At 45.7% G+C, this 18,779-nt stretch overlaps 1 protein-coding gene and 1 non-coding gene across 3 annotated transcripts; both read left to right on the forward strand.

The window, feature by feature from the left end:
- Window positions 1–7,418: 7,418 nt before the first annotated feature.
- Window positions 7,419–15,675, forward strand: MAGED2 (MAGE family member D2). 2 transcript variants are annotated; one of them, XM_058535898.1, is made up of 13 exons: window positions 7,419–7,485; window positions 8,993–9,066; window positions 9,462–9,935; window positions 10,573–10,881; window positions 11,002–11,065; window positions 11,325–11,404; window positions 11,931–12,025; window positions 12,730–12,809; window positions 12,903–12,945; window positions 13,263–13,325; window positions 14,455–14,569; window positions 14,939–15,345; window positions 15,541–15,675. In XM_058535898.1, the coding sequence occupies exons 2-12, from the start codon at window positions 9,022–9,024 to the stop codon at window positions 15,335–15,337; spliced, it is 1,767 nt and encodes a 588-aa protein (XP_058391881.1). In that variant the 5' UTR covers window positions 7,419–7,485; window positions 8,993–9,021; the 3' UTR covers window positions 15,338–15,345; window positions 15,541–15,675. The 2 variants fall into 2 exon arrangements, with proteins under 2 accessions (XP_058391881.1, XP_058391880.1); XM_058535897.1 differs by lacking the exon at window positions 7,419–7,485 and adding an exon at window positions 8,032–8,108.
- LOC131401493 (small nucleolar RNA SNORA11) lies at window positions 14,151–14,280 on the forward strand. The gene has a single exon (XR_009217695.1). It is a non-coding gene; the product is annotated as a small nucleolar RNA SNORA11 (small nucleolar RNA).
- Window positions 15,676–18,779: the final 3,104 nt, after the last annotated feature.

Here is an 18,779-nt window from a genome sequence, read left to right on the forward strand (position 1 = left end):
AGGGGTGGAGAGATGCCAAGTTGATGGGTGTCAGTCTGTCTGTGGGTACCCGGAGATGCTCTGGACTGTGTCTGCAGGTACTGTGGAGGGTGAAAGTAAGGAGTGGAGCTGAGAAAAAGGAAATTACTTGAAGGTCTGCACATGGGACATCAGCGTCAGTCAGAACACCTATCTCTCTGTCCTTTTCACCCACGTAGAACACATTCAGCTCCAGCACTTACCTTCAGGCAAAATCTCTAATGGCATTTTACAAACTGTGTAGGGAACACTTAGACTTGTCATATGGCATTTGGTACCACAGAACAAAGCCTCCTGAGTCTGGTATTTAGGCAACCCATAGCCTGTCAGTTGCCACCTCCCCTAAGCCCACACAAAGTTTCTTGTCAGAATTTCCTCATGGGGGAGAGCCCTAGCTAGAAAACAGCCCTGCTTATATAATAACAGTGAAGCCCACATCAGCTACTAGTCCTTTTCCCTTAACTAGGAATGGATAACCAAGGATCCTCAAGCAAATTAAGGGAAACTGCAGCATGAAAAGAAAAAAACTAAAATAAACAAAGAGAACAATTGACCCCAAAGCAATTTGGAAATTTTGGAAACAAAATAGAATTTCAGAAAAAAAATAATATTCTCAGTAAAATTCAAGAAGATATAACATGAGTAAAACAAGAACTAGATGCCACAAAACAGGAACAATCAGAGAAAAGAAAGACTCCTTAGAAATGGAAAATAAGTTGCCAAAATTAAAAAAAAGAAAATCAACAGGAGGACTGGGAAATAAAATTGAGGAAATTTCTCAGAATGTAAGGCAAAAAAAACAAAGAAACACAAAGTATGAGAGAGAATTTAAGAGATGGAGATTAATCCAGCAGGTTCAACATCTGAATAATAAGAGTCCTAGATAGAAAGAACAGAAAACAATGAAGAAAAATTTGTCGAAAACATATTAGAAGTTAATTTTCCAAAGCTGAAGAAAGATGCCCAGAACAGTGAACCCAGGAAATAGTGAATCCAACTCAAGCGATTACTGCAGCAGCCTCCTCACTGGTCCTCCTGCTTCCCCCTTTATCGTCCCCACCTCTACCCCCCATCAGTTTATTTTACAGCCAGATGGATCCTTTTAAAACACAAGTCAGATCCTCTCCCACCTCTGCTGAAAACCCACCTGTGGATCCCACTGTAGCTTACAGAGCCCTATAAGATCAGGCCCCCGTTACCTATCTGATCTCATTTCCTATTACTTCCCTCCCCGCCTTCCTCCACCATGCTAGCAACACTGACCTTTATGTTCTTCAAAAATGGATGCATGAGAAAAAAAATGCCAGGCATGGTCCTGCTCCAGAGCCCTTGCACTGACTGTTCTTTCTGTTTGAAATGTTCTTTCCCAGGTATCCACTTGGCTAGCTCTCTCACCTCATTGCAAGTCTTTGCTCACATGCTACCTTTTCAGTGAGTCTTTTTCTGACCAACCTATTTAAAACTGCAATAACCTCCCACCCTCAATGGCATTCCCCACCTCTTTTACCCTGATTTATTTTTCTCCATAGCACTCATCATTTTAACTTGTTATATATTTTATTTTTTTATCTGTTTATTTTCTCTCTCTCCCTCACTAGAATATCAGCTCCATGGAGGCAAGGATGTCTGTCTTCATCACTGCTGTATCCTCAGCTTCTAGAACAGTGCCTGGCACATAGTAGACACTCAATAAATATTTGTTGAACAAATGAATACAATAAAGACAAATAATTCAAGGAAAAAAGAAAAGCTATTAGAAACTCTGTGTGTGTGCGTGTGTAACTGTTCAAGAAAATTATGGTCCAAATATAAAGCAAAAATAAAATATAACATGATGATAAGCAACTGATGGAATATAAGAGAGACTCTTTTTGACCTTGATGATGGAAACATTCTCCTTTGAGAGTCCCAAAGATTGTGACATTGGACTTGTACAGAAGGAAGTGTACTCCTGGCTCACTACTTGGCTGGGTTTTGAAAAATATTTATATTGTCATGATAATGTAAACGCTGTTTACTGGTTTTCAGGTTTTAGAGTCAAGCTGGGGACAAAGCAGGGAAGACCTGGTTGTGGCTGCAGGACAGAATGTAAATGTTAATAACCTGGACAACGTAAAGGAATGATGAAACTGACAATCTGGATTATTGAATGGGCAGAGGGAGGGTAGTGGCCCTAATATCCTTGTCCTAAAAAATTGGCTGTCAAAAGTATCTGTCAAAAATGGATGGAATAAGGAGTGGAGGCTTGAGTACATATTTTTCAAGTTAAAAAATTAACCAAGAAGAAAAAAGAAATATCAATGTTAAACATTGCAGAGAAGTGGAGGGAAAAGTGAGGCAATGTACATAAACAAAATCCTCATTGCCATACTGGGGAGTCAATAGGATATTGTCTAAATTTAAAAAACCAAGAAACAGAGTATATACACATTATCTAGAGTTGTGAAGGGAACCACAAGCAGAACTAAAACCAAAAACTGTTAAAAGATTGCTTCCAGGGGCTGAGATGGAGATGGAGAGGGTCGAGGCAGGTGACTATTGGCTTTTATCATATGCTGTTCTGTTCTGTTTGATTTGTTGCCATGTACACACATTACTTAAATGAAATAAAATCCTAAAATCTTTATGTTGATCTCACAACAATGAAATAATTATATTTCCTATGACACTTTATGACAATATTAAAATGGGTGTATAGACGTCCAGTTCGACTTGCCTCCACAGAAGAAAATCATCATATGTTTATGAAGAGAGTTGGAAAGGATTTTCTGGGACTTCAAACATCGGCGGTAGTAGAGCATAGTGGGGAAGGCTCTGGTATTTGGCATTGCACTGACCTGGATTCAAGTCCTCTCTCTGTCATTTGCTAGTTGCTTTGCTATAGGCAAGTTACCTCCCTCAGTCCCAATTTGGTCTTCTGTAAAATGAGGTTAATGTTCATACAGTAGAAATGTAAGCCCCTGAAGAGCAAGGACCACCTCTGTAGAGGTGCCTAATACGTAGTTGGTGCTCAATATCTGTTGACTGGCCCGAACCTGCCTCACAGGCATGTGCTGAGGAAGGACTCAATGTGCAAAGAGCAGGGGAGAAGGAGTGTTAGCCCAAAAGTGGGTAGCCAGTTTCCTCATCTATGGGAAATTTGCCTTTGGTTTAACAAAATGTAGCCATTTTGGTTGTGGAAAGATAGCCCTCAGGGTTCAGAGTGATACAAAATGTATTAATTGTCCTGCACATAAAAGGAAGAAAAAAAATGATATTCCACCAGCAACTCAAGAGAGAGGATATAGGAGCCTGGAAATGGAAAGGAGGGGAGGTGCCCCGTCCGTATTTTGGGGGACAGAAAGGGCCCAACTACAATGGGGAGTGGGGCCCAGGAGAAGGGACAGTTATTAGGCCTTTCCCAGTGGTGGGAATGGCTGAGGAAATGCGAAGAACAGGAAAGTCTGATGTCCAATTTTAAGTTGATTGCTATGGTGTGCTGTACGACTTAGACGACTACAGAAGTGATAGGTAGCTTTGGGAGGAAACTTTTGCCACCTACTCCAAGCTTTACCTCTGTATATTCCAAAATTTTCAGAATTTTGGAAAATTAAGAGGTACTGATTTTGTATAGTTTAGAGGAAGGAAAATGTGTTAGGAGAAGATTGGTGGCGGGTATATTCTGGGCTTCCCATTTAAGCTTCAGGGGTCTGAAATCTTGGATGTTCTGGGATTAGGCAACTTTATCCCCTGACACTCTGCACTAAGCAATCTTTAGCCTGCTTTTCCTCATCTTCTTAACAGAGATGCCTGATGATAACTCAGCTTTTCATCTTTGCCCTTAGTTGATATGCAGGATCTATATGATCTCAGGTATTTACCTGCTGATCTATGAATGTTGGAAACTGATCTGGGACCCAGTGACCTAAGTTCTTCAGAGTTTATGGGTAGATGCTGAAGATCAAAAGATTCCAGGAGTTCATAAGGAGAAGGTGAGAGGAAATCTCTTTGGTAAAAGGGTGAAGATTATGAATGAATTTTTCTTTTCTCTCTTGATAAGGTTTTCTCTTGTCCTCTGATCCCCAGGTCATAAGATAAGGGTAGTTATAGTATTGTGTTATGAAGGTGGTGGTATTGAGAAGGGACTGGGAAGGTTGGCTTTGAAAATCTGTGGGAATACCTCTCTGATGGACTTGGACTGAGATTTTTCCCGAGTCCCTTGAATCTCCTAAGGTTCTGACTCTGTATTCCTTTAAAGTTACTCCAGGATCCCAAAGGCCACAACTAGGACTTAAAATGCTATAGAATTTAAAATGGTGGATGTTGTAACAGAGGGTAGATGTAACAGAGGGTGTTCCATGGGGAAGAAATCGTATGAGCAAAGGCTCCTAAGCAAGAGAAGGCAGGGTACATCTGGTAATAGCAAAGTGTTTTGTTTTGTTGGAATACAGGTAGTGCTCAGAAAAACAGAAAGAAAAAGGCTGGAAAAGGAATCAGAACTAAATTTTGGGAGAGCCTTGAAATCAGGCTCAGGCATTTCTTTAAAGAGTTGTCATCACGCACTCATTGTCATGAATACTTCACCTGCCACTCACATCTCAACTCACTACAATCATGAAACTGCTGCATGGCATAGACTTCCAAATAACAATGGTTTAAATAAGACATACCTGTGTTTATCTCACCTAAAAGAAATCCAGAGGTATGCAATCCAAAGTTGGTATGGTGGCACTATGATATTATTAGAGATCCAGGTTCTTTTTAGTTTACTGCTGCACTATTCTTAGGGTGTGACTCTTGTCCTTATGACGTTTATCCCAGGAGGCTATGTGTTCAGCTAAAAATCACATGTTCTATTACTAAGGAAGAAGAAGAGAATGGATATACTGGTATAAGCAGTTAGCAATCTATGCCACAAATGTCTGTACTGAAATTATTCCCTCTGAGGTCACCAGGGACCAGACCACCACCTGATTATTAAAATCCCTAGATATTTTTTCAGGACTGTTCTTGACCTCTTGGTAACATTCAACACTATTGACCCCTTCCTCCTTTTGAAACATTCTCTTTCCTTGTTTTTGTGACACTACTTTCTTCTGCTTTTCTCCCTATCTCCTTGGTCACTACTTACCCATCTCTCTCATGGGCTCCTTTTCCTCCACCTATGCCCGGAGTCGGTGGTCTCCAGGGTTATTCCTTGGGCCCCATCTCTTCTAAGACTGCACACTCTTCCCAGGTGCTCTTGCCCTTTCCCACGGATTAAAGAACCATTTACATACTGATGACTCCTGGATCTATAACCTTAGCCCAGACCGCTTTCCTGAGCTTCAGATATCTATATCCAACTGCCTGTGAGACATTTCCACTTGGATGTCCCACAGGTACCTCAAAATTGATACTCAGTTCCCCTCCGTTAGTATTCCATATCTCAGTGAAAGGGGTCCACACATTTTATCTCTCAAATCAGATCCCCAAGAGTTTCCTTTGACACTTCCCTCCTCCTCACCCCTTCCCTTACCTGGATGACTACTCTCTCTTTCCAGGAAGACAACTAATCCATACTCCTTATGGTTTAGGCAGCTAGGGTGTTCTTTCTAAAACACAAATCTATGTCTTATCCAAGCCTAGAACCCTTCAATAACCTCTCAGTGCTCTCAGGATCAAGACCAAAGTCCTTACCTCGGCATTCAAGGCTTGCCATGATTTGGAAGGGATGGGAACTTGGGGCACTAGAACTGGAAGAAAAGGAGTGGCTGTGTCTAGTATGAAATAAAGCCCTGTGCCCGGGAGAGAGAACCTAGGAGGCAAGAAAGTAGTGAGCTATATCACAAACTTGGAGGAGGCAACAATTCAGGGAAAGAGAGGAGTCAGGAGAAAAGAAACTCACTTTGAATATCTGGGAAGTGTGTGTGTGTGTGTGTGTGTGTGCAGGCATGCGTTGAATTATCCATAGAACATAGGGATTCATGATATTTTATTTGCTTAGTAAAGGAAAAGGTGACCTCATAAAGCAGAAGGTTTATGACCATTTGAATTACTTTTGGATGTAGGAAAGGTATTGAATATTATTTCTGTAACTGACCACTGTGCTAAATTTTATTATGATTTCTAATAATTTTTTACTTGATGCTCTCAGGTTGTCCAGGTCTGCATTAATACACTCTGTAACTAATGACAATTTTTTCTACTTTCCATTATTTATACATCTTATTTTGTTCTCTTTAATAGACCCAGTTACTTATGTGAATTTATTATGATAAAAGTGCCATTTCAAATCAGTGGTGGAAAAGATTGATTAATTTGCATATGGTGTAGGGATAAGACACTATGATTTTGGAAAATAACTAAGCTGAATCCTTATACAAAACAAATTTTGGAATGATCAGACATTTAAATGTAAATGATAAAGCCATAAAAGTGCTTGGGAAAAAGACGGGAATTGTTACAATATAGCAGTGTGGAAAGGATCTCTAAGCATGAAGCAAAATCCAGTCATGATAAAGGAAAACCTGATACATTTCACTACATAATAACTAAATCATTTTGTATAGCAAAGATTACCATAAATAACACGAAAAATACTTGTAATATATGTGACATAAATGTTTGAGAGACGTTGTTGGTGGGAAAGTTATTCCATATACCTTTTGAGAGTAAGTTGACAAATTTTATATCAAAATGGAAAACATTTTTGTAGCACTTGAGTCAGCAAAAAATACCATAAATAACAATAAAAAGAAGCCCAATACAGAGACAAGGATGTTCCTTGTAGTATTATTTGGACAGTAATAGTAAAAAAAACTAAAAGAAAAGAAAAGGAAACAATGCTAAATATCCATGTATCCTGGTCTGATTGAATAAATTATGGGACATCTATACAAGAAAAGATGATGCAGCTGTTCAGAAAAATGCGCACTATGGAAAGCTGTTTAGAACACATAACTGGAAAAAAACTAGGTCTAGAACCTACTAGAACTGTAGGTACAGCGTACCACTTGTGGGGAGAAAACCCAAATAATTAGTTTATGAATAGAAAAAACTCTGGGAGGAATATATATCAAAATGTTAATATTTCTGGGGGATGAGATATGGGTGGTATGTTACATACCAATGAAACACACCTTTCATTGGTATGATACATATTCCTGCATTATTTGAATTTTCACAACGACAACACATTAGCTTTGTAATACGAAAAAATAAAGATATAAAAATAAATACATTCAACGTATGAATCGCTTTGAGGGGGTGGTTTTGGTTGGAAGGGCTTCATACCGAGTCTGGTACAGTGGCATAAACACGGGCTTTGGCGTCAGACGGCCCTGAACCGGGCCCCATTGCCCCACCCCCGAGGAAGGAGGGGGGGTGGCAGGGGGCTGCGGAAAGGGGCTGGGCTGGGCTGGGCTGGCTGCAGCTCTAGTCAGGAGGCTGAGACTTCCAGAGGGACTGAGAGAGGGCAGACGCATCCCGGACTCGCTCGAAGACAAGGTGAGGGGCGTTAAGATTGGGGCTTCCTGGCAGCCAGACAGTGGTTCCAGCCCCCTCGAACCTATAGCCAGGCAAGTGGGCAATTCTTACTGCACCACTGCTGCTAAGGGAGAGGTGACCTGGAATGGGATGTAGGCAACAAGGACGACCGAGAGACTACTGGGGAGCAGAGACTAGTGGAGGAGGAGGGGGAAACAAACGGGGAACTGGGCATGTTGGGTGGCAGACGAAGAATATGAGGAGGAAGAGGAATACTGAGGGAAGTGGAAATCCAGAGAAGAAAATAGAGGATGCAAAGAAGGGTTAAGGAATATTGGAGGAGGGGGTGCAGAGGTAACACGGAGGAGGATGTAAAGAATGGGAATGGGGAATTCGGTGGGGTAAATAGGAAATGCGATGGGGGAATAGGGAGCAGGGAGCAAGGCAGAGGGAATACGGGTGAGGGGGGCGGGATAAAGAATGAGGAGCACAGAGCGGGGGAAGGGCAGACTGGCTGGGACGGAGGCACCCTAGGGAGGCGGAAAGGGGCGGGACCACTTCCGGCCTGGACGGGGGAGGGTAGTCTCTGAGTTTCGGAGGGGCTTGGAGAGAGAGAACGCACTCGGGAATTGCGGACGGACGAGGTGAGCAAGCAGGGCCCTGCTCTGGATCAGAGCCCCGTTAGGGGTCGGCCCCACCCTCTAGGATCTGGAGAAAACCTGCTGTAAGGACCGGATCGTACCGGATCCATCCGGCTGGGAAGGGAGGGGACTGGACCCGGTTTGGCTGGGCCCAAGATGGAATCGGTAGCTCAATACTGATTTGAGGAGGGGGTGTATTAGGGAATGGGCGGAACTAAGAGGCGCTTTGCCCCAGTTTGGAGGGGGGCGTGTTATGAAAAGGGGCGGGACCGGGTGAGTACTGTGGATTTGGTGGGGTGGGTGTGAATAGGGGAGGGGCCGGGACCACCAGACACTGCGACAATTTGAGAGGGAGGCTTGTTGGGGAGGGGGCGGGACCCAATGGTACTGCAGACCTGGAGAGGGGCGTGTGTTGGGACAGCAGGCTGGGCTGCGTCCGTGATCATTGCGCATGCGTACTATGGATCGCTAGAAGGGGGCGTGTAGAGAAGGGCAAGCAGAGACGGGCCAGCTGCCGAATGCGCATGTGCACGGTGGACATCAAAGAAAGGGCTTGTTCTGAGAAAGCAGGCGGGGCTGAGATGGGCCCCTGCAGCGGACGCGCATGCGCACTCTAGACCTGCGCCTGGGGGCGGCGGTGCACTGGGAAAAGGGGCGGGGTCCTCAGAGCTGCCGCGCTGGCACATCTTCCTGGAGAAGGGGAGGGTGCGGCTGCAGAGAATTGAGACTTAGACGCTCTGGATTACTAATCTGTGAACGAAGTCGTTGGGGGTGGGGGAGGGGTTTGGGATTGGGGTCCTGGGGAAGGTGAGGATCAGCCTCCAGGCAGAACAGAAGAGAGAACGTTCAGTGGGCCCTTTCCTTGACCCAGGCCTTCTCTCCTTCAGGTTCAGTGCTTGCCAGGCCAACTTGAGATATGTCTGATACAAGCGAGAGTGGTATGGGCCCAACCCGCTTACAGGTAAGGCCTCCTTCTGTCCTCTCCCTAGCTGCCTTTCCTCTCCAACCCCTGTTGCTGCCCCAAATCCGTTGGCATCTCCCCTCCCATTCTTCCCCTTCTCCACCCACTTCCTTGCCTGGGTGCCCCCTACCCCAGTAGAGAGAGAGAGAAAGGGAGAGAGAGAGGAAGGAAAGAGGGAGGGAGGAAGGAAGGTGGGAGGAAGGGAGGGCAGGCCTGCCCCTCTTTTGCCATCAGTTCCTGCTCAGAGGAAGGGGAGGCCTTGTTGGGCTGAGGTGGTCAGAGCACACTGCAAGGGGTTAGTATAGGTCAGAAAAGTGAGGCCCTGGAATTTTGGAGCCGTTTGCCTAGTTGGGGGTAGGGAGAATGTCTGTGAGCTTCCCTGTTTCCTCTTGTAGGTTGATGCTTCAGAAGAGGACAGTGGCTTGAAGATGCAGACCCTATTGACAGTGACCCAGAACTTGGAGGTCTCAGAGACACCGAAGGCCTCAAAGGCACCAGAAGTCTCAGAGGCTGTGAAGGTTTCGAATGCTGCAGCCGTGTCAAAGGCCACAGAGGCTGAGGAGGCAGCTGCCACTCAGGCCTCACCTACCACTAAGCTGACTGATACCCAGGTTCTGGCAGCTGAAAAGACGAGTCGAGCAGCTGACACCAAGATGCAGAATGCTGACCCTCAGGCTGTGACAGTGCCTGCCACTGAGACCAAAAAGGGCAGCTGTGTGGCTGATGCCAAGGTCAATACAAAGGCTCTGGAGACTGAGGCTGTTGCCTCTCAGGCTCTGGCAGATGAACCTGAGCCTGAGGGTGCAGCTGCCCAGGCTCGGGAGAATCAGGATACTCGGCCCAAGATCAAGGCCAAGAAAGCCCGAAAGGTAAGACCTCTGCAATCATCACCCTTACCTTTCCACTTCTCTCTTCTTAGTTGGTTCATTTGTTCTGCAAACGTTTAGAAAGTTCCCTGTGCTCATCAAGGCTGTGGGAGACACTAAGAGGACTATGATATAATTATATGATTCCTGTCTTCAGAGAGCCCACAAATTGGTGGGGAGATGAGACAGGAATATGCACAGCTTCAATCTGAATGTAATGCGGTTTACATTTACATAGTAGCTACCATGTGTTAGGCCTTGGGCTAGGCACATTCACACAGGTTATCTCATTAAATCCTGAAAGTTATCCAGTTTTATAGAGAAGGAAACTGAGTCCCAGAGAAGTGAAGTGACTTGAGTGATTGGTCCAGAGTGGTATAATCAGAGCCAGTGGTGGACATAGGAAGAGGAGAAGCCTCTGGCCCTACCCTTGGGTTGCTCCTGGCCTGGTGGGGAGATGAAACTCCTACTAGGAAACCAGTGAAAGACAAACCCAAGACTCAACATGGCCAATGTGTAGTGAGTCAGGCTATTACTACAGGGGTGGGATTAGAGGGGGTTTCCTTGAAGACATAGGATGAGGAAAAAAGGATCATTTACTTCATCTGGTGATGCTGCACTTCTCTCTCTGTTGATGCAGGTGAAGCATCTGAATGGGGAAGAGGATGGGAGCAGTGATCAGAGTCAGGCTTCTGGAACCACAGGTGGCCGAAGGGTCTCAAAGGCCCTAATGGCCTCAATGGCCCGCAGGGCTTCAAGGGGCCCCATAGCCTTTTGGGCCCGCAGGGCATCAAGGACTCGGTTGGCTGCTTGGGCCCGGAGAGCTTTGCTCTCCCTGAGGTCACCTAAGGCCCGTAGGGGCAAGGCTCGCCGCAGAGCCGCCAAGCTCCAGTCATCCCAAGAGCCTGAAGCACCACCACCTCGGGATGTAGCCCTTTTGCAAGGGAGGGTAAGAACACTCTCCTCTCTAATCTGCCTCATCCACTCCCTTGCCTGCCCTTTTCTCTGCCATCCTCTCAAGTCTTCTGCAAATGTATTTTGATCTTTCCATCTTTTCTTCCTCTCCCAGGCAAATGATTTGGTGAAGTACCTGTTGGTTAAAGACCAGACGAAGATTCCCATCAAACGCTCAGGTAGAGTCCTACTAACCCTCCCTCCCCGTAGCTCTGCCCTCCATTGCCTTCTCCCCTATGTGCTGGGGACATTCCTTGCTCTTATGCTCCTACCTCTGTCCTCCCAAAGTTCTAATCTGGCAGTGCTAGCATCTCTATTCATTAGCTCAGAACTTGTTTGTGCCACCCATAGCAGGGTTGGCAAAGAATAGATAGCTTGGGTATGGGGGCCACCTGGCTTCACTTCAGACCACGTGCTTGCAACACTCTCCCCTTGCAGACATGCTGAAGGACATCATCAAAGAATACACTGATGTGTACCCAGAGATCATTGAACGAGCAGGCTATTCCTTGGAGAAGGTGAAGGGGCAGCATTGGGGGATGGGTGCAACGGGGAAGCCTTGAATTGAACAAAGGTGTACATGTCCCTTCTTGGGACCACAGAGACTCGGCTAATTCAGCCCCATCACTACGCAGATGGGCAGATAGTAACCCAGGGAGGGGCACAGACTAGCCCAGGGTCAAACAGCAAGTGAGTGGTAAAAGTATAGCTTGGACCCAAGCCATCCAGCTTAGTCCTGGCTTCTGTCCGCTGCTGGACAAGTCCGGTAATGTATTTCAGATGCTCACCTCTCCCTTCCATTCCCCATTCTCTGTCTCCCTAGATTGCCACTAATCACAAAGATGATGTTGATAACAATAGTACTCTTGTTACCTCTTTGCTGTATGCTGGCCACTTAGCTAAGTGCTTTACGTGCATTATGTCACTGATTTCACACACACATACACACCACACACACACACAAAACCCTAGGTACATGGGGAACTGTGGAATGCTCAGGAAGCTGAATTTTGTGATCTCACAAGCTGTTCTCCCCATCCACAGGTATTTGGGATCCAGTTGAAGGAAATTGATAAGAATGACCACTTGTACATTCTTCTTAGCACCTTAGAGCCGACTGATGCAGGCATACTGGGAACGTAAGCTGGGAAAGGGCTGGCATGGGAGGGAGGCTTCTGCACTTGTCCGTGGTACTAGGCCATCCTTGTCCTCTCTCCCCACATCTCCTTAGAGAGCCAAGAAAGACAGGGCCTACAAAGCTCCTGTTGCAGCTCTTGCATGTAGTTGGAGCCCTGCACACAGCAGTGGTAGCTGATTATGATTGACTGAAGGGTGTAGAAGCCAGGGTGGGGCATTCCTACTGTCAGGTTTTGTTTCTCCAGAAGCTTCCTAGGAAAGCAGACCTGTTGTTTGTCTCTTCCTGCTAGCCTTGGTAGAGTGGTTCTCAAGGGAGGGCTTCCTGGTGTGGGTGGATCGTGGTGCTCAAAGGGCAGGAGCATCAGTGGGGCTGTGCCTAGAATTCTCTCAGAGCTGAGGAATCTGGGAGAGAAAGAAGGGACTCACATTGACTGAGTGCCTGAGTTGTACCAGGTTGAGAGAATTCTTCCATTCTCTCGGCAACCCCGGGGCCGGAAGATGTGGTTTTTCCATTTTACTGAATAGGAGCCTGAGGCTCAAGAGTCTAAGTGCCTTGCCCTGGGTCACATAGAGTTTGAAGCATAGACTGGGCAGAATTCTCCCATATCTGAGGAATCTGGAGAGGCTAGCCTGGTGAGCTGGCTGGTGTATTTTTTGCAGATAGCTACTGGACATAAACCTTCTTTGTGTCCTATTGTTCCCCTAGGACCAAGGACTCACCAAAGCTGGGTCTCCTCATGGTGCTTCTTAGCATCATCTTCATGAATGGAAATCGGTCCAGTGAGGGTGAGTGGCTGGGCGTGCAGCTGAATGGGTAGCCGTGGTCTGAATTCCATGTGTTCATTTTCTGTCCCTGTCTCCTCTTGCCTCCCCTTGCAGCTGTCATCTGGGAAGTGCTGCGCAAGTTGGGGCTGCGCCCTGGGTATGATTGGCTCTCTCAGTGCTTGCTGTCCATGTTGTCCTTTGGCAAGAGAGGATGGTCCCAGGATTGCATCAGCCTGTTGGTCTGGTGGAGTGGGCGGGGTTGCTGGACTGGGTAGAGGGCCCAGGGTTCTGACTAGGTGGATGGGGAAGTGGTCCTAAACTCTCTGCTCCCTGTTATGGTCTCATGGGCTTCTATGGAGCTTCCTTCTTGTGCTGGAAACCTCTTATCCATGTTCGAAATACCTCTGCCCACATCTAGGAAGTGCCACAGCCCTGATTGTATTTATTTATTTATTTTTCTTTCTCTGCTGTCAGGATACATCACTCACTTTTTGGGGATGTGAAGAAGCTCATTACTGATGAGTTTGTGAAGCAGAAGTAAGTGTCTGTCTGGTGTTGATGTGTTCCATGCATTTTGCCTGTTTCATAACTGAGTTATAAACCTATGATATATGTGTGTGTGCTTGTGCGTGTGTATGTATGTGTATGCAGGTGGTAGCATATTCCTGAGCTAGTGGCAGGGAACAGGAGCACACATCTCCTGACCTATTACATGTAGTCTCACATTTACCTTCAGAACAATTCTGCAAGGGAGGGATTGTCATTACCAGCATTGTACATGTGAGGAAACTGAGTCTCAGAGAGGTGAAGTCATTTGCTCAGGGTTACACAGGTAGCAAATGGAAGAGTCATGTTTAGATGCTGGCCCCAGTGCCTTTTTTTTTTGCTAACAAGGTCTTCATAGAAATTCATTTCCATAAAGAAATGCCCTAGAAAGGTAGCTTTAGGTAGCCAGGTACCATGCTAGGGACTTGACTTGTACATCTAATTTCATTTTCATAAGTACCCTGCAGGTTAGGTGCTGTCATCCCATCCCCATTCTCAGTTGAGGAACCTGGGGCTCAGAGAGTAGAAGCCTGAGCATGGCCCTGGCTGGTAAGGGGCCCATTCGGGCCTGGAGCCCAGCCCTCCTGACTTTCTGGCCAAGGCCCACCCTATCCTTAGTCCTTGGAGAACACGTGAGCACTCACACAGGTGCACCAGCATGTGCACGTGCGTGCACACACACACACACACACACACACACAGTTGGGAGTATGCATGGAGAACGCTGCTCTTGGTTGACTGTGTTTTCCCTTTACAGTCGTTTTCTATGGTGGACTGTCCCAGGATTCAGCCAGGCCATGGCCAAGACCCTGCGGTGGGGTGTGCTCAGAGCAGGGGGCCTGAAGAAATGGCTCCTCTGTTTACAACACACCCAACAGGAATCTGGGTTCATTGTGACAAGGGGCACAAAACCTGTGGCCTTCCTATGAGCAAATACCCTACATATGTCCCCTCTGCACCTCCACGTGGCTGCTGGGCAGGACCAATGGGACAGGACTCAATATTGGAAGAAAAGCTGCAGAATTTGGTGGGGGAGGTTGCCGCCTAGAGTCTGTCCAGTTCATGCATGGGTGGGCCAGGGGTGTCTTAGACATAAAGGCTTTGAACCTCTCTTTTCAAGGTATCTGGACTATGCCAGAGTCCCTAATAGCAATCCCCCTGAGTATGAGTTCTTCTGGGGCCTGCGCTCCTACTATGAGACCAGCAAGATGAAAGTCCTCAAGTTTGCCTGCAAGGTAATTGGAGAGCTGTCCAAACTGGACATATCAAGATAATGGGATACTGCTGGCTGGGGTAGGCTGTGTGCAGAGCAGCCTGCAGCTTATATGTGAATATTCTGAAGCCTCTGTTAATGTGCCAAACACTTTTATCTGAATCATTTAATCCTTACAACTAACATGTCATTGTCCTACTGCAGATGAGGAAACTCAGGGTCACGGAGCTAGTAAGTTTGAGAGCAGGGATGGAATATTAGGTGCATGGATTCCTAGTAGTATTTATTGTATTACTACTATTGTATACAGCATGTAGCATGGTGCCTAGCATACGATAGGTGCTCCGTCTTCGGATTCTGATCCTTCTGATGGTTATTATTTCCATTTCAGGTACAGAAGAAGGATCCCAAGGAATGGGCAGCTCAGTACCGAGAGGCAATGGAAGCAGATATGAAGGCTGCGGCCGAGGCTGCAGCTGAAGCCAAGGCGAAGGCTGAGATTAGAGCTCGAATGGGCATTGGGCTCGGCTCTGAGAATGCTGCTGGGCCCTGCAACTGGGATGAAGCTGATATTGGACCCTGGGCCAAAGCCCGGATCCAGGCGGGAGCTGAAGCTAAAGCCAAAGGCCAAGAGAGTGGTGGTGCCAGTGCTGGTGCCAGTGCCAGTGGTGGCTTTGGTACCAGTGCCAGCCTGACTGCCACCCTCACGTTTGGGCTCTTCGCAGGTCTTGGTGGAGCTGGTGCCAGTGCTAGTGGCAGCTCTGGTGCTTGTGGTTTCTCCTACAAGTGAGATTTCAGGTATCTACTTGGATTTGGTGGGGGCAGCCAGGGCTCTTGGGATGAGATGAGGAGCTGGGTGGTTATAAGAAGGCCAAGGTTGGAGGTTGGAGGATCATACAGAGAATGTGGGGAAACACTGCTTTTGACATTTTATTCCTTCCTGTTTGGTTGATATCATTTGACTTTTTTATTTTCTTTTACTTGTGTTTTCAGATATTGCTAAACCCAGCAGTCTTTCTCTTCAAGCCAGAGTGCATCCTCAGAAACCTACTCAACACAGCACTCTAGGTAGCCACTATCAATCAATTGAAGTTGACACTCTACATTAAATCTATTTGCCGTTTCTGAGTTTATTGATTTTTTTGGTGGGCTCTCACATTTTGGTATCACATTTAACACTAGATTGGGAAAGTTTCCACCTCAGTCTATGTTTAGTTGGAGGTAACATTGTTGGATTCAGAGAAGTGAGATTAACATGCCTCTCTGGGATAGGTTGGGCCCTATCTCTAGCATACAGGGCAGGTAGAATTGCAGTGGGGTGTGAAGTCATGGGGATTGTAGGCACAGAGGACACACTTTGAAGAAGAGCCCTGAGGTGGGCAAGTCTGGAGCAGAAAGCAGAGGTAGAGGAGACTAGACATCAAGTATAGACTATCCATTTGAGAAATTTGGATGAGACAAGAAGGAGAGAGAGGTAGCTAAAGGGAGATACAGGAACAAGAGAGGCTTTTCTTGAGAAAGAAGAGAGAGGCTTGAGCAGGCAGCAGCCAATAGAGAAGGAGACTTGGAAGATTGACTCATGCAGCCCAGTCCCTGAGGAAGTGGGAGGGGAAGACCTGGGAGAAGGAACTGTCCAAAAAGGACTTGGAGAGGGGACTGTGGAAGGATGTCAGGCAGTGAGGAGGCCCCAATAGATGATGGAGTCCATGAGTTTTGGGAGACCCCTTCCCCATGGCAAGGTGCTCAGTAATCTTGTCAGAATCAAAACAAGCATTAGTTTATTCCAAGGTTTTTGTTCTAGAATAAGGACACAAGACCAAGGGCAGTGATTGTATGAGTCTGTATCTTCATTACTGTGTCCACAGTGCCTGACACATAGTAGGTACACAGAGTGGTGGAAGAGACAGACCATGGGACCCAGGCAGGCTTGAGGTAGAAGATGAGATTGTGTGACAGATTGGGAGACAGTGTAGGGTTTTGTGCACAGGAGTCTCAGTGAAGTCTAAGGGCAGAATGTTAAGTGAATATACCAAGTATGTGCTATATGTGTGGCAGTGTTCTAGGTAATAGGGAAGGGGTGTTGAGAGAACGGGAAGGATGACCTGGGGGACTAGTCAGATGGTCAGATAGTAGGATGATTGTACTTAAGAAAACAGAGCAGAGAGAGCTCTGGGTGATGGTAAGGTCCAAGGAATGGGTGATTAAAGGGGAGTGAAAATGACAGTTCCTGGAGATGAGGGATCAATGGCCTGGGAGGCCAAGGTGTTGGTTGGATTATCCACGTGGACAGTGAAATGACTCAGGATGGTGGCAGGAGTTGGGGTAAAGAGGAGCACTATGAGTCAGGTGCCGAAGTCCTCCCATGTGATTGAAGGTGTCCTCCCAGCTACACTGCCCACTAAGGCACAAGGGTCCTCAGGCAGTCAGAGATCCACCCTCATCCTGTTTGGGGGAGTATTTCCCTGGAGCTATGTGAGACCCCTAATCACTGGGAGGGGGTCTTATGGTTGAGACCCTAGTAATGGCTGCCTCTCCCCTCCTGTACACTCTATAAGCAATAAAGGAATAATGTTTATTGCTTAGGGAACAGAATCTAAAGAAGAAAAAATTTCCATCCAGAGCAAGGCAGTTCCTTGCCTGTGGCCATGAATCAATACCTGCTTTGCCTGCTGAGGTGTTCTTTGCTGGAAGCAGTTCTGTTGATTCCATAGGCCGTGGTCTTCTCAGGAGCTAGGTAGTACCTGGGAGAGGTAGACAAGGGCAGAGGCAGCCTAGGCCTAGGAAGGACTCCCTAGTGAGTGGGTACTGTGTCCAGGGCCTCTTCAGATTCCCAGGCGATGTTCATCTGAAAATGGAACAGGTGGGAGATGCTGGGGGCTTTGGCAAGGAACTTGGGGACTGTGATTCTAAAAAAATTGAATTCGAAGTGCTTGATAGAGATAAGGGTGAATCATAAACACGAAGAACTCTGCCATTCCCATTTATCTTCCCTATGGAGACCACTGGGCTTGCAGGGATCCCCACCTCTTCTTCCTTTCCTACAAGGCCTAGAATTTGACAGGACAAGGGATTAGCTTTTCCTTACTCCGCAAGTGTAAGGACTTGGAGGCAGGTAGGGCAGGAAAGAAGAGATAAGTCTGGCTCCAGGCAAGTGGGGAGTGGCCAGAGCCAGGAACAGGGAGTGGCAGAGGAAATGGCAGACTGGTTCATGTTTTTGCCACCTTTACCAGCTTGGAGGCCACTACTATAATGAATGAACTCCCACAATTTTCAGACTCTCCTTCAATAGATCGTTAATTAAATTCCAGATAATTCTAGATTATATCATTTATCTTCCCCTGGCTAGGAGTGGGAAGAGCCCCTAGAGCAATTTCTCCACCTATTTTTCATTGTCACCCCCTAAGAAGCCTTTTTAGACATTTTTGTCCTAATTATTCCCTCCCATGAAATTTAAATACCACAGATATACTGTATATCCATTTAATAACTATATGTATCTGTGCTTTGTACATAAAAAGATTTTTTTATTCAATACAGGGTTAATAATGACTAAAATGTTTAAGTTTAAAGTTTAAAAATTTAAAAAGCTATTAACATTTAACTGTATAACTCTTTGATGAGCAACTTTAAATGTAATTTATTTACATTGTAATATATTAAATTACATATGAAAATTAGCATTTTATAGAAATACGTGATGATAGTGTAATCAAATTTTTTAAAAATTATTCAAAACCTGTTGTTTTAGCAAAAGTAAGGCACTTGAAAATTTAAATTAATTTCTTAAATATTTTTTAGTGGACTTAATTTTTGCTTGATATGAAAAAATGATTTTTAGCTTAACTAGCTGCTTGATATTCATTCAGGTATTGTCAATACTTTTTCTTTTCAGTACTTGAGATAATCAATGATGGATTGAATAACTTTTGTAGAATTAAATAGAAGCTTCTTTAATTTAATTCTCAAAGCACAAATAACACACAAAGGCACTGAGGATCAAATATAAAGGCAGTCAGTGGCAGCTAATAGGCACACGCAGACCACTTCTCGCAATATGACTGGGAATGAGTGTTGGATCAAAAGTCCTCCAAACACAGCCATCTATTTACCATGGTTTTATAGCACTGATCTTGCATACGTTTTGTGTTTCTCCCATGACCTCATCGTCATTGCTGCTCATGTGATACCCAAGAAAAACCCAGTAAGAGAAATAAAAAACTAATAAGATTTTT

Source organism: Diceros bicornis, chromosome X (genome assembly GCF_020826845.1).
Source record: "Diceros bicornis minor isolate mBicDic1 chromosome X, mDicBic1.mat.cur, whole genome shotgun sequence".
Taxonomy (NCBI): Eukaryota; Metazoa; Chordata; class Mammalia; order Perissodactyla; family Rhinocerotidae; genus Diceros; species Diceros bicornis.